The sequence below is a fragment of the Lonchura striata genome, chromosome 1A, assembly GCF_050655825.1.
Source record: "Lonchura striata isolate lonStrDom1 chromosome 1A, ASM5065582v1, whole genome shotgun sequence".
Lineage (NCBI taxonomy): Eukaryota > Metazoa > Chordata > Aves > Passeriformes > Estrildidae > Lonchura > Lonchura striata.
The window spans coordinates 73,019,261-73,034,108 of NC_140741.1; the positions used below are offsets into that span (position 1 = coordinate 73,019,261).

At 45.0% G+C, this 14,848-nt stretch overlaps 2 protein-coding genes across 22 annotated transcripts in view; both read right to left on the minus strand.

The window, feature by feature from the left end:
- Positions 1 to 14,848, minus strand: part of LOC110470912 (endonuclease domain-containing 1 protein-like) — a 159,908-nt gene that overhangs the window by 5,563 nt on the left and 139,497 nt on the right. Inside the window, exons 1-2 of one of the 13 annotated variants that reach the window (XM_077783701.2) lie at positions 12,889 to 12,979; positions 8,208 to 8,257 (exon numbers count right to left, since the gene is read on the minus strand). The exons of 10 other annotated variants lie outside the window; for them this stretch is intronic. The gene's annotated coding sequence lies outside the window, so the exon portion shown is untranslated. Of the gene's footprint in view, positions 1 to 8,207; positions 8,258 to 12,888; positions 13,030 to 14,848 lie in introns of those variants that run through there. 2 more of the 13 variants (XM_085568603.1, XM_021530925.4) reach the window with 2 other exon arrangements.
- LOC110470953 (endonuclease domain-containing 1 protein-like) lies at positions 3 to 13,021 on the minus strand. 9 transcript variants are annotated; one of them, XM_085568609.1, is made up of 4 exons: positions 12,889 to 12,970; positions 8,208 to 8,254; positions 3,959 to 5,167; positions 3 to 2,681 (listed from the first exon to the last, which is right to left on the minus strand). In XM_085568609.1, the coding sequence occupies exons 3-4, from the start codon at positions 4,238 to 4,240 to the stop codon at positions 2,142 to 2,144; spliced, it is 822 nt and encodes a 273-aa protein (XP_085424735.1). In that variant the 5' UTR covers positions 4,241 to 5,167; positions 8,208 to 8,254; positions 12,889 to 12,970; the 3' UTR covers positions 3 to 2,141. The 9 variants fall into 9 exon arrangements, with proteins under 9 accessions (XP_085424735.1, XP_085424733.1, XP_085424737.1 ...); XM_085568607.1 differs by having other exon boundaries at positions 8,208 to 8,257; positions 12,889 to 12,966; XM_085568611.1 differs by having other exon boundaries at positions 3,959 to 4,274; positions 8,208 to 8,257; positions 12,889 to 12,964.

Genomic DNA, 14,848 nt, shown 5'->3' on the forward strand with positions numbered 1-14,848 from the left:
AAAGAAAGGTTTTCTGTATTATTCAAGGAGATTAGTTCACAACCACCCTGAAGTGGGGTGACAATTGTTATTTGCAATTTCCTCAGGATTTCTCCCAGGTTATTGCAGCATCACATGTCAGGAGAAAATAACTGGGTCTGGTGACTTTCCTCATTCCTCACAAATGGGGACCTACACGTGTTTCTGTTCCTGGCAGAACATCTCCTGTGGCATTAGCCTGACTGGCCTGTCTCTGAGTACACCCAGATGTTCAGTCTGCTCTTCCACAGCCTCTCAGAACACAATTAGTAGGGTCAGGCTGCATATTTTCCCTTGCCTGATTGGAAAGGCTTTGTAAGAGCCCTTACTCATGCAAAGCCTTCTGCTGAGAAGGTTCTGGGAGACCTTAGAGCCCCTTTCAGTACCTGAGAGTGGTTCACATGGAGAGGAACTTTTGAGAGGGATTTGGAGTGACAGGACAACAGGGAGCAGCTTCAAAATTACAGAAGGCAGATCTAGATTAGATGGTATGATTAGATTTTAGTCTTGAGTAGAGCAGGCTCAGTACAATTACCTAAAAGGAGGTTGTAATGAGGTTGAGGTTGGTCTTGTCTACCATGCCAGCAGTGAGAGGACTAGAGGAAAAGACTTTAAGATGAGACAGGGGATATTCAAATTAGATATTAGAAAAAATATTTCCAGCATCATGTGGTGAGGCAATGGAAAAGGTTGCCCAGAGGTGCTGGAATCACCATCCTTGGAGGTGTTTCAGAGGCATTTGGATTTGGTACTGGGTGATATGTATTAGTGGTTTAAGGTTTACAGTTTCTGGGTACTTCCAGGGGTAAAGGTCCCCAGGACAGCCCAAGGAGGGGGTGGAGGTGGGATTCATGGGGTTGGTCAATCACCCATAGTTCCAGAGCCTGAAAAGTGGAAGCAATGGGCATGGGATGAGCAGGGGTGAGGATGAGTGTGGCCCCAAGCCCCAGCTGATGTGCAGAGGTGGGTGAGCAAGTCAGAGGGAGCCCTCTGAGGTACAGCAGAGGTGTCTGCAGAAGTCTTTCAGCCTGAAATAGTGCTGATGTTCTGGGAACTGTGACATTGTGGGTAGTAGAAATTTCAGCAAGAAACAACTTGTGGTTTATACCTGAGATGACCCTGCAAACCAGCACTGCAGCAAATAATTTTTATTGTGAGCTACTCAGGAAATAAATTATATATTCTATGATGATCTTTTTATTATGACATTGAATACATTGAATAAATGGAATACATTTTCACAAATCAGATCCCTGTAATTTTGCAGAAAAGCTTTAGAAGCAGAGCAGAGAATGAAGGTATCCAAGCAGTGCATCACAGAAATTTATCTTTGACTGCTCAAAGCTTCCTTTATATCTAATGCCTCATCCTGCCTGTCTGATACCACAGCTGCTGCTCTCAAGGTGCAGTTACAAAAGCAGGCAAACAAAGCCATGTCTCAGGATCACAGAATCACTGAATTGTTGAGTGTGGGAGGGACATCTCAGGATCTTCTAGTCCATACCCTTGGACAAGGAGGATCATCTAGAACAAGTTGTCCTGAATCTTGTCCTTGACCTGGAGTGCTGTGTCCAGATCTAGAGCCCACAACATGAGAAGGACAAAAAACACATTGGAGTGGAGTCCAGTGGAAGCCACAAAGATGTTTTAAGGTCTGGAACATCTCTGCTCTGGAGTCAGGCTGAGACAGCTGAAGGTGTTCAGCCTTGACAAGAAAAGGCTGTGGAAGAAGTTGGATCCCCTTCCACTACCTAGAAGTTCACCAAGAGATCTGGAGAGGGATTTTGAACAAGGACATGGAGTGACAGGACTCCAAGAGGGAATGGTTTCACACTGACAAAGAACAGGGTTACATGAGATGTTAGGGAGAAATTCTATACTGAGGTGGTGGTGAGGCCCTGTCGCAGTGTGAGCAGAGAAGCTGTGGCTGTCCCATCCCTGGAAATGTTCAAGGCCAGGTTGGATGGGCCTTGGAGCAACCTGGTGTAGTGGAAGGTGTCACTGCAGAGGGAAAGGGATAGAACAAGATGATCTTCAAAGTCCCATAAACCACAAAGCATTCTGTGATCCTGTGACATGTGGGAAAATCTCACGAGCCTTTTCCACCCAGGAGATGAGGTTTGCTAGCGGGGACAGGCCCTGTGGAACAGGGAAACCTGTCCCCTCCCATAGAGCTGGGACAAGCATGTCTCCAGTTGTGCCAGTGTGAGGTTCCGGACCTGATTCTTGTTGTTTTCAGCAATGACTGCCCAAGTGTTCATCCTGGTGCTGGTCTGGCAGCAGGCAGCTGACCAGATGTGGCTGGGCACATTAACCCTCTTATTGGAGATGTAGGTGTTCCCAGGCACAGCACCCGTGATCACGTAGGTGATTTTACAGCCCTGGGTTTTCTGAGCCATCATTTGGTTCTCGTAATCTTTCCACTGGCCCTTGTTGAGTGTGCTGTTCTGGGGCACTATGTTGGTGAGGGTGAAGGTAGCCCACTTGCTGTTGTTGCCACTTTGGTGGCTACTGGGGCTCAAGTGACCACGGTCCAAACCCTGGAGCTTGTTGTAGTCTTGGTTGATAGCCTGACTCTGGCCAATCTGCTGTGAAGTGATCTTGTATTTCTTTGCAATGGAGCTCTCTGTATCCATATCTTTGTCATAAGTTGGGTTAATCAGCTTGACAGGGAAAGAAGAGGAAAGGGTGTCAGTACTGAGGATGCATGTAATGAAACAGATTTCCCTGGAGCAGAAGTCTCTGATAGTCAAGAACCCATTTTTTTGTCATCTCAGTGTAGGAAAAGGTATGGATTTGAGAGAAATCATACACATGTCCCTCCTGCATGAATGCAAGAGCTTTAATGAGCAAGCAGCTCAGAATCTGACTGCTCTCAGTTTGACTTGTGACCTCTGTGATCCAGCCTGCAGCCTGTGCTGGGATCGTGGATGGATGTGTGAGACAAGGAGCATTTCCCACTCCTAGGATTGAGAGGTGACTTTGGTGAGACACCTCCCCTGCCAAATCTGCTTCCCTTTCCTCCTGTCTCCACAGCCCAAACCTGCCCAGGGCTCTCCCTGGATCCCTTCACACCCCACTGTGATTCTGTGATTCTGTGATTCTGTGATTCTGTGATTCTGTGATTCTGTGATTCTGTGATTCTGTGATTTTATGTGTGGTTGCTGCAGGTGTAGCCCAGTTCTGGAACACCAGAGTTTGCCTCTAACCCCATAGCCAGGGAGATGTGTCAGGAAATCAGTCCTGGAGCTGAGGTTTCCCTGGGTGGGCTGCAGTTTGTTCAAGGATGAACAGTTTTTCTTGGTAAGCAAAAATATTTCAGTGCAAATGAAATCTGTTACAGCAGTGCTGAGAATGTGTCTCAGAGCTGATATGGGCCAGGGAGCATTTTCTGCAGCATCATTGATATGAAATTAAAAAACATCAGCTTCTGAGAGAAGGTTGTAACCTCAAAAGAGTCCTGTGAAAACTAAATACTCCAAAAAGGCCTCAGGAGAAAGTTATCAAAATCAAGTGTTTTTTCAGGTATCCTGTGTCCAGGGTCTAGGAAGATAAGGCCAATGATGGATTTGGAGCATGCTGGTCTGGTGGCAAGTTGCCTTTTCCCCATCACTTGGTCACTCAGCACAGCAGGGCACAGGGAGGAGAAGCATTTGACTTTGTGATGAATGCAAAGTAATCTGTTTTGCTGTTCCTGCCAGGTGAAGGCAGAGAGCTGGGCACCTTTGGGATATGATTCATCTCATCCTCCTGCTGATGTCTCAGATGCATCAGAGGAATCATGTGTTGCAGGAGTTTGAAGTTTAATGAGAGGAATCCTGTCCAGTGTGTCCATTTGCATGTATGTAGGGAAGTGGGAGGAAATAGAAAAGTTGGGTTGAATGCTGCAGTTCATCTCTGGAGAGGCTGGAGGGTGATGTGATGTAGGGGAGACACCTACCTGAGGCTCAGCAAACCACGATTTAGATCTGCTTCCAGGTCCTGGCTTGTAGACATAAGCAGAGTAGACAGGAATACGCATCTTCCTGTCGTACAGGGTGGCAAAGTGATACTGGTTCTTGTAGCGCTGGCAGATCCAGGCTGGGTTCTGTGCCTGCAGGGCATTACCCGGAGTAGCATTGTTGTAGAAAAACTGAGGACAACTTGCAAAGGACTTCACCACCTCACCGTGACCCAGCCAGAGGCAGCTGGCCAACACCTGCAGCAGCAGCAGCCCCAGCATCGTGGGAGGATTTCAGTGAAGGGCTCTTGCTCTCCTGGAAGGCAAATGCAGAGGGACACTCAGCTTGGAGAGAGCTGGTCATGGCCTGTGCAGGTGGGACAGAGCTGGCAGAGGAGCAGTCTATTCCCACTGCTCATTCATTGACCACTAAATTGGAATAGTTTTCCTCCACTTCCAAAACTCCAGGAACAACCAACGTGTTGGTTGTTATAACCAGATATGAGCAAAAGAAGTAACTCCTGAGGTCTATAAGCTCATAGTTTTGCATTTCACTGTTTCTTTTTAACAAAATCTGTGCTCCAGTGCTTATTTACTGGGTCTTCTCTGCCTTTTAAGTTAGTGGAGGCACTGCCTACATGTTGCCCTGAGCTGTGCACTTTCTGGATGAAAGATGTTCAGTGAGGGGAGTGATCCACCTCCCCTGTGATCTTTTCCCCAAGACAAACCTCAGTTTCTTCAGCTTGTAAAAAATTCTCTTGGATCCTCCAGTATTCTTACAGTTGTGAGATCAGAGATTCCTACATGAAGTACTTCTGGTAAGTTTTCCATATCATGATAGAAAAAGCCCAGGATTTGCAGCACATTTTAGGGAAAATGTTTTGAAGTCTGGATCTGGCTTCTCCCAGTGGATGTTTCCCGATTTCTCCTTCAGTTTTCTTTCTATCAGATGCTAAAGGCAGCAGTACAACTCATGCTCAAAGCAGGGCAAGCTGTGATGTAGCTGAGCAAATGCAGGGAAATGGAAACAGCTCTCATGACTGCAGTAGTGGAAAAAGGGGTTTTGAACATGAGGGCAGTACTGTTTCTGCTTTAATGACTGGACATGGCACTCGGTGCCATGGTCTGGTTGACAAGGTGGTGATTGATCAAAGGTGTGACTTGATGATCTTGGACATCTTTTCCAACCTAAATGATGCTGTGATACTACTGAAAAAAAAAAAAGAGATGGCATCAAAGCCTTCTGAGTTTTCAGTCCCTGTAGAATAAGGAAGTGAACAGCTGAAGAGATACTAAATGCATGGAGGGCTGCAGGTCTTCAAGGCAAAGTAAATCACAGCAGCAGAAGCCAAATGCACATGAGAAAACAAAATGCAAGGAAGAGAAATGTTGCTTGGATAGACGTATTGAGGAGATTTGTGCTCTTCTGGACTGTTCTCCTTCAAGGGCAGCAAAGATCCCATGGCCACAGATCCCATGGATCTGTGAGTGAGGACAGAGAGGGAGTATAGATAACTCAAGGACAGCAACTCTTTACATCAGCCAGGAAGGTGATACACACAGGTCTCACTTTACATGCCAAGTGTCCTTATAGAATCACAGAAAGAATCATGGAATGGTTTGGACTGGGCGGGACCTTAGGGATTATCCATTTCCAAGCCCCCTGTTTTGACACCTTCCACTAGACCAGGTTGATCAAAATCCAATCCATCCTGGCCTTGAACATTTCCAGGGATGAGGCATTCACATGTTCACCTTTGCCAGGTGTACAAATGAGAGTGGATGGGCAAAACACTGACCCAATCAGACCAAAAATTAGAAGTTCAGAGAAAAGGCAACAGCTGCTTCTTCTGTTCTTCCCCTGTGTCCCAGAAGTGACCCTAAAGCACCTCTGCTGTGCAGGTCTCCCTCAAGGAACATTTTCTATGTGAAAAATAGACCCCTTGTCCAGAGCCATATGAAAAGTATCAATTTTATGGAGAAAAGTGCAAGGAAAAGGTAAGGATATTAAAGCTTGACTATGTTACTAAATCCCCCCCAAGGACAGATGTACATTATACATTTTAAACAATATTCCTCAAGCCTTTCTATGCAACACTCCAAATGCTGGCTCATGGCAATCCTTGAATTTTGGAGATAAATGCATTCAATACATTTTTTCCTCACAAGAATCAACAGCTTTTTTAATATTGTACAGTTCAGCTGAAAAGTTTGGTGTGGGATTTGTATATCTTTGATTACAATAACTCCACCAGACCAGGTGCCACAGTCCCTTTTGCAGGCACAGCAGGTAACACTGAGGTGACAGAGGGGCCACCACCTTGCTACTAACACTCACAACTGAGAGCTGTCAGGCTCCCTGTGGTTACATTCTTTCAGTTTCTTTTGGCTTTTGAGGCCAAAAATCAGTATATTATTTTCACTTTCAGATCCTCAAGTGTCAAAAACTCTGAACTGCATAAGACAGAGGTAGTGAGCATCCACCACAGGGGGGTACAAGCCAGGTTTTGAGCCAGATAAGGCAGAAGGATGATAAGAAGCAGACTTTGTGGAGGTAGGATGGTGTTTTTATCATGGCAGTTGTCCTCCCTTACATAACTGGCTCAGCTGTAGAACCCCCAGCCCTCACCCCTGGAGAAGGTCACACTCACACCTGAGGGTTTTCATCCCTTCTGATGGGCCATAACGGCCTCAACAGCCCTGATGTGAGAGGCAGCTGAGAAGAGGTCACAAACTATCAAAGACCCCCTGAAGTGTCCCCAGACTCATTCCTGAGGCCTTCCACCAAAGCTCCTCCCCTCAGGTGAGGTACCTGGGCATTCTCATCCAGCCTGAGCATATTTCAACTCACTGGACTTTTTGTTTGGGGACTTTTCCCCCAGTGGATGAAGACTGTGACCATCACGTCAACCAAGAGACATCAAAATAACAACAATAAAATCTTGTCCCTGGATCCACAGGTGGTGAGGTCTTTCTATTCTTATCCTTTCTTTCTCTTTCTTTTTTCCTTTATATATTTTTAAGTGATATTTTAATGGATATATATGGATATGTATATATATATATATATATAAAATATATAAATATATATATAAATATGGAGATATATATGGAGATATAGATATATAAAACATGGATATATAATATGGATATGAATAACGATAATACTAACAAAAATTACGACATACCTTCTTTTCCACTGCAACCAAATTGTTCTAAAATAAACCCATATACAATTATATTCTTAAAAACACTGGTCATTCAGTGTTGTTTCATTTTAGCCCACCCCAAGGGATCTGTTAACAAGAACCTGGGTTACCCTTTGCTTCTGGTCTCTCATATTCTGAAGTTGTCCTCAGGTAAAATGGAAGTCCTAGAGTATTAAAGCAACTCTGGAGCCTGAATTCTGAATTTGTGGAATTTTCTTTCCACCATGCAGTGATAACAACACACTTCCTCATAAGCTATAGCAGCAGTCATAACTGCATTTCAATTTCAGGCACATTTTGGTCCGTATAGAAATTAATCCTTGCTGTGGTTTCATACAGATATATTCTTAGGAGGATGAAATACCTTTACTGATTAATACAACCTGCTTCTAAAGCCTCCTTTGATTTTTCTTCCTGGAAGTTGTTTGTGCATTAGGATTTCACCATGTATGTGGACTCCCAGATGCTGCTGCGATTTGGCTGCTTTGAAGTTGCCCTCAGCTATGCTACCAAGGTGGTCTGAGGCATGGAGCACATAACCTCTGGAAAACAGGGATTCAGACTTGCTGAGTCTGGCCAAAGGGAGGCCGAAGGGCAGCCCAACAGCCGCCTACAGCTACTCAAAAGGTCAAGAACACCGAAGCTGAGCTCTTTGTGGCAGAGCCAGGCTCTGTAACAAAGGGCAGCACGCACAGACTGGCCTGGGAGGTTGCACAGCAGGATAAAAATTGCCTCTAGGCACCTACTACAGCACTGGAACAGGTTGTTGGGAAATGCCATATGATGAATTGCAGAGGTGACTCAAGGCTTAGCCCCATGAAAACACAGATGAATTAAGAGTCCTGCGGCTGGTGCTGCCAAACAGCATTTCTTTGATCCTATGGTAGATACATCTCCTATCTTCTCCCTATCCCACCCCACCCTGGTCTGCCACACTCAGATATTGACTGGAGAATTATGTCAACATAAATCCTCTGGTCCTGAGAGTTGTACTTTTAAGTCTTTCTATAGCCCAAAGTCATAAAAAACACACCACATACCTCAGAGAGCCAGGAGGAGGACACACTTCAGAATCCTGGTTCAGACTCTTCTGGGGAAAAGACAGCAACTCGATGAGACCCTAGCCACTCATTTCTTTCCCTAAGGAGAGACTGATCTTTTTCAGCAGTGTCTGCACCAGTTTGGTTCCTCTGCTAGCCATCCCCACACTTCAATAAATACAAGCTTTGCTGCTGCACATTAGTTATGCCAAGGGTAATTAGCAGTTGCGTCAACATGATTTCCAGTTTGACTGCTGGCTGACTCCATGTGGAAATGAGGCTGTTGATTGCAAAAGGAAATATGTCAGACCAGGCTTCAGAGGAAGTGCCTTGTTGCTCATGAGGAAAAGCAGCCCTTGTGCTCAGGGGCTGTGCCTTTGGTCATCTCTGCTGGGCTTGGCATCTCCTGGAGCCCGTGGATGTGGCACGGAAGGGAGGGCCAGCTGTGTGCAGTGGGCAATGCTGATCTCCTCTTCACCTCTGAAGGTGTCACAGAGCTCACTGCCTTCAGCCAGAAAAGATGTGATAATGCTGTGTTGTAGGAGGGGGCAGGCTCAAATCCTGGCCTTATTAAGAACACGTCCTCATTACAATGAGTTCACAAGAAACTGGCCCTTGAGGACAGACCAACACAAACAAACTCGCTCCTGGCTCACCCCATCTCAATGACTTGTAGTCCCAGGAGCTCTGGTTTTGGATAAGCAGGATTCACCCTGTTTAAGAGCTGGTTCTCAGCACTCCCTGGAGAGTCAATACAAGAGGAATATCCACATTTCCAGGGCACAGCTCACATCTGGAAGATGAAGGGAATTACACTCTAAAAGTGTTTCTTCCTCTCTGATGACCATGAGTATTCACAGAGGGCCAAGCTCTGACTTACACCTCCAACATTACATGAGCTGAGTCCCGCTTTTTATGTTGCCATCTCTAAATCCATGTCTGTATCACATTACTTAGCCAAAGCATAACAGAAAAATACAAAAGACATCCATTTCCAAAGCCCTTTCCTTCTGGACAGACCTTCAAATCAAACAGCCTCTCCTCATTCATTTTCTTGATGTGTCAATCCAGCAGGAATTTCAGAGGAGGAATTTCAGGGACAAGCTTTCCTGTCTGGAAGGATGTTTTCTTGAGAGCACAAGAAATAATCAGCATTGCAAGGAACAGGAGGGAAGGATGCACTTCATGCAATTCAGTCTGAGTGTTCTCAGACCAAGATATTTTATGTGATTACAGAAGACAACAGAGGATAAGGAACAGAGATTGTTTTTCTTACTTCCTGGCAGGGTTAGCTGTGTGTTTTAAGCCTTACTCAAGACCAAAAGAGCAGATAGCACTACAAGATCACCTGGTTTGAAAATGAGCTCATGCTAAACTGTCCACAGACTAGATGCAAATTTGGGTTCTTGAGAACTGAAGTCAAAAGTTTTTTGTGCAGGTGACCTGCTCTGAGTCAGGCCTCCTGCTGGACTAAGAGCCAGCTCATGGATGCAATGAAGCAAGTCAAAAGTCACCTTAGGCCATGTCTGGGCTCCCCTTGTGATCCAGCCTTAGTCTGCAACACTCCTCTCTCAAACAGGTGACCTCAGAGGGTACCTGTGATGCTTTCTTTGTGACTTGGTTTTCTGCTGCAGATACCATTTCATGGGACATGACCATTGCCAATGGGATGTGTGAGAAAATCCTGAGTCTGGATGCTATGGATACCCAATTTTATGCTCCTTTTCACAGAGAAAGATCCAGAGAACAAGATTATGGTAAAAATATACCTCTGTCCATAACAAGCATCTGTGGAAATTTTAGTTGGGTATTTCCAGCACGAGGTCAACAAGATGTCATGAGTCATAAAATGTGGTAAGCAAACTCAGCATTTCCTTTGTTTTGTGGGATTCTTCACTGATGTGGTTCTGAAAGTGTTGTACATGGGTAGCACCTCATTTCCCAAGTAGGAGAGAGAGGAATGGGAACATGGAGGGTGGATGGGTTTGCAGGGGTAACTTGGAGCAGGATGAGAAAATCAGCCATAAGAATAGGCAAATGCTTCAGTGATGAGCCAAGATTTTCCTCAAACTGAACCAGACAGGAATCTATCAGGGAAAAGCAGAAACTTGCATGTAGCCAGCTCAGCCCTCACCTCAGCCAGCTCAGACCTCACCTCAGGCAGCTCTTGGACAATGAAGGCACTTCCCTAGAACACAACCTTCTCACCAGGGGCTGACTGCCAGGACTCAGCCCTCAGTGAAGGATATTTTCTGGGGCAGAGAAGGCAGCTGATGAGGTTAGGGAAGTGCTGGGCACCAGTACTCACAGCCCAGCTATGGGTCTAAGGAGAAGTTATTTTCATTCTTGAGAAACAAAAGCAAAAGCATCTGCTGTCACAAGTGAGGAAATCAGCCCAGCAAAACTGGTTTACAAGAGATGAATTTGAAATCCAGACTGGCTGATAAGAGGCAGATCCCATAACAATGAAATTTTGGAAGGCTTTTGAAGTGCTTGTGCCAGTTTAACCTCTGGGGTTAGACCACACCTGGTCACCCTCATTGGAACTCTTGGTTGCCTTGGTAAAAAAAGTCAGATTCACAGGCTGTTGTGCAAGAGCAAATTCCACCATCATAATTTGGGTGTGGGGAACCCTAAATCAGAAACCCATCAACCTCAAGGTGGGGGTACTGAATACAAAGAGATGGATTTGATCCAACTGTCCCATGGGAACCCTTGGAGACACCACTGGCTCAGGATGGAGCCAATCTGGAGCAGTCTGATCCAGCATTGATGGTAGATCTGCTGCAAGGACCTCCATGATCTTAGAGGTCTTTTCCAGCCTAAATGATTCTATGGTCCTAAAAAAATACATTTCTGGTTACAGAGATTGGTGCAGAGGTTTCACCTCTGAGAAAAGTGGGGAGAAGGAGTCAGTGTGGGTCAAGTCCAGCCACAAATGTTAAAAGGCAAATCTTTAAGCAACCAGGGGTATTGTGAAAAAAATGTGCAGAGTTATTCAAAATAATACCAAAATGCAGGTCAACGTGGGCAAAGCTGGAGCAATAAGAAGATTGAAAACGCCAGGTTTAGCACTCAGTTTCTATGTGCTGGTTCTCGTTTTTCAGTCAGTTGCAGATCAAAATCATACAAATCAGCACAAAATGAAATGGTTGGTACTTTTATGGGTTTTTAAACAACTGTTTCTTATAAATACAGAGCTGTTATCATCAGCCCCAACAGGGTATCCTGAGAGTCTGTATTACAGGAAACACATTGCTGAGAACATGACCCTCTCTTTGCATACCACTCTTGCACTTGCTCCTGAGTATTACAATCATGGAATCACAGAAGGGTTTGGATTGGAAGAGAACTTCAAGATCATCTCATTCCAATCCCCTGCCATGGGCAGGGACACCTTTGACAAGATGAGGTTTCTCCAAGTCCCATGCAGCCTGTCCTTGGACAGTTCCAGGGATGGGGCAGCCACAGCTTCTCTGGGTAACCTGTGCCAGGCCCTCACCACTTTCACAGGGAAAAAGTTCTTCCCAATATCCCACCTGAGCCTGTCCTTTGGCAGTGGGAAGCCATTCCCCCTTGTCTTGTGCCTCCAGGCCCTTGTCCAACATCCCTTTCCAGCTCTCTTGGAGCCCCTTTAGGCACTGGAAGGAACTCTAAGGTCTTCCTGGAGCCTTTTCTTCTCCAGACTCATCACTCCCAACTCCCTCAGACTGTCTCCAGAGCAGAGGTGTTCCAGCCCTCCATCCATTCCCTGTGGGTGCATTATTTAGTGGCACAGACTTGTCATTAAAGTCCATGCAATTATTTGATATCAACCTTTCAAAACATTGTTTTTCTGCAGGATTAGAGCAGGGAATGCCCCTCTTTATTGTAACCTAGGGCAACTGCTCAGCTAGATTATTCTATTACAGAGCTCTTCTCTCCTAAAGCTCACAGGTGCCCTGCAGCTACTTGGGCACTATCTGTTAGTGCTTTTACCATGAAGTCTTCTGCTAATTTGAGATTCTTTCTCTGTGTGAACTTTGGTTTTTACTCTTGGAAATCACTCAAACATTCAGAAAACAGAGGAACAGACTTAAAGGGATTATTTACTCTCAAACTACTCCTTCATTCTCCAAATTATTTTCATTTAGTATCTATTCAGGCAGCTCATTTTTAAAAGGCTGCATGTTTTTTATACTCAGTCATCCATACAAAGTAACCTGGAGAAACAACCCATCCCAACGATAAGCAAGTAATATTTACTAAGGGCAGGTAAAAACTCACAACTTTTATTGGTTTGTCTGCCAGAGACTGACTGTGCCATAGAAGACAAATTTCAGTGTATTACAAACACTGCAATTCATATTTTTCGATTTCAATTTTGCAATTAGTTGTAATAAAGTTAGATGGTTTTACTGATAAGCTTTGAGTAAGAAATAACATGCAAGTATGGAAAATTTCTTTGTCTACTTTCTGCCTGGTGATGTTCAAGGGTAAAACACACAAGGTATAAAAACTCCAGACATTTTGTTGCCTGACTATGTTCTTTGAAGAAACCTCATCGTGAAAGTCCCATCTTCCCAACCCCAAAGCTGACGGGCTTTCAGGAACTGACACCAGCAATAAAACACAAAGCAATCAAGTTTTACTTTCGAAAAGCCCCAACTATTTGTAGCACATATATTTCACTCCATCCTACCCAGAGCACTGCAAAGATGTCGCACGGAGAAGGAAAAGATCCAGGCCACCAGGTCACGTTCTCCACCGTGCTGAGATGGGGAAGAGGCTGGGGAAGAGGCTTTCCTGGAACCAGGGGTGCTTTTTGGCAGTTTTTTTTTTTAAGGAGAAGCAGAAGAGTGTCAACACCCCTGGCACAGGAAGGAGGTTGCCTGCGCTAGACCGCGCTCAGCGACTGCGCACAGGAAGTGGCGCAACTCTTCCCCGTACGCAGCGGCTGCCGAGACTGCAGCACCCTGGTTTTGGTTGGGGATTGACATGAGCCCCATGAGGCAGATGTATGGCATCCTTCCCTCGAAGCAGAAAACCTCTTTAACTTTGCTGTGAGCCACTCCAGCCAGCAAGAGTTTCGCTGGCAAAGCGCAATGGTGTGTGCTGAACTTGCGAACACAGGCAAAATTCTTTATGAGAAATGTCAGGCTTGGTCTCCCTTTGTCTTGTCTCTCTGCTGTTATGAAAAACACCCCACCAGCTGCAGGATGGAAGCCAGGGTTTCCTGAGCTCTGACCTCAGCTTTCACAGGTATTTGCCGGGGGGCCATTGCAAACTCCTAAATCACCTGCCTCAGCCTCCCTACCTCAATATGATCAACATTAAACACTTGGGAGCTTGTGAGTGTCCCAAATGGAACAGCAGATTATCCTGGAAAGGGCACTTAGTTCACCACCAACCTCCAGAAAGGTTCAATCCAGAATACACCAATCCTGGCAGCTGCCCGTCCCTTCAACTCACAAAAAATTATTTATTGTAGACTGCACCACATGCCTGGGCAGCACATCCCTACCTGCATTACCTAACTGCATTGGCGGCCCTTACTGCTGGATTTTTATTTTATTCCTATTGTAAATCCTAGACATGTTAGTTACTGACATTGCTGGAAGGTTGATTTAACATTCTGTCCATCAGCACATCAAGGATGTGGAGGTCAGCATTATTATAAAATTATTTAGGTTGGAAAAGCCTTCTTAGATCACCGAGTCCAAATGCCCACCCAGCACTGCCAAGGCCACCACTAAACCACATCCCCAGATGCCACATCTACACATCTTTCGAATCCTTCGAGGCATGGTGACTCCACCACTGCCTTGGACAGCCTGTCCAACACTTGACAACCCTTTCAGTGAATAAAGTTTTTGCTAATATCCAATCTAAACATCCCCAGGCAAAATTTGAGGCCATTTCCTGCACTACAGTTGGTGATTCAGGACAGCTTTCAGTAATGGAAAAGATTTTTTTACACTAGTCAGGCTAAAGAGGAAATAACCTACAATTTTACCCTTTATTTCAGGTCATAAAATGTGCTCTTTCCCTTAGTCAATAGTTCTTTGACTAACTATCATTTTTCTTCTTTAAAGGTGTTTTGGAAGAGTTTTGAAAATCAGATTTGCAAATGCCTATAGATGAACACACATATGCCTGTCCTCTTGACTCCTTCCTAACATAAAATAAATTATAAGAACTCAAGGTCAGAATTTTCTAAAGTGAAGGAAAAAAGCATCACTACAGGTCAGATAAATCTCAGACTTGTCACTGACCTCAGCTTCAGGATAGCATAAATTGAAACCAGGTCAGCTTCAAAGAGATGAGCCTCCTTATGTTGAGCTCACTGGGACTAAATGAGAAAGGCCAAATACAGTTCACACCTGATCTGGGGCAGTGGAAAATCCCTTTTTAGGTGCTCTGACCTAAATGACCAGGAGGAACTCTGAATGTTCTGCTCAGCGCACAGGGTGGTTACTGATGGGGACATCTACAAAGCAGAGAGTACCCAGGAGCAGGAGATGCCTTCACCTCGCCTGTCTCAGGGGCTCCTCTGCAATGCTTAAAAACAGCTGCTAGAAATTGATTTGAGGAATTTGAGCAGGGTAAGAAAATGTTTTCACATGAAGAAAGAGGGGAAGTCATGTTTGTATTTAAAAATA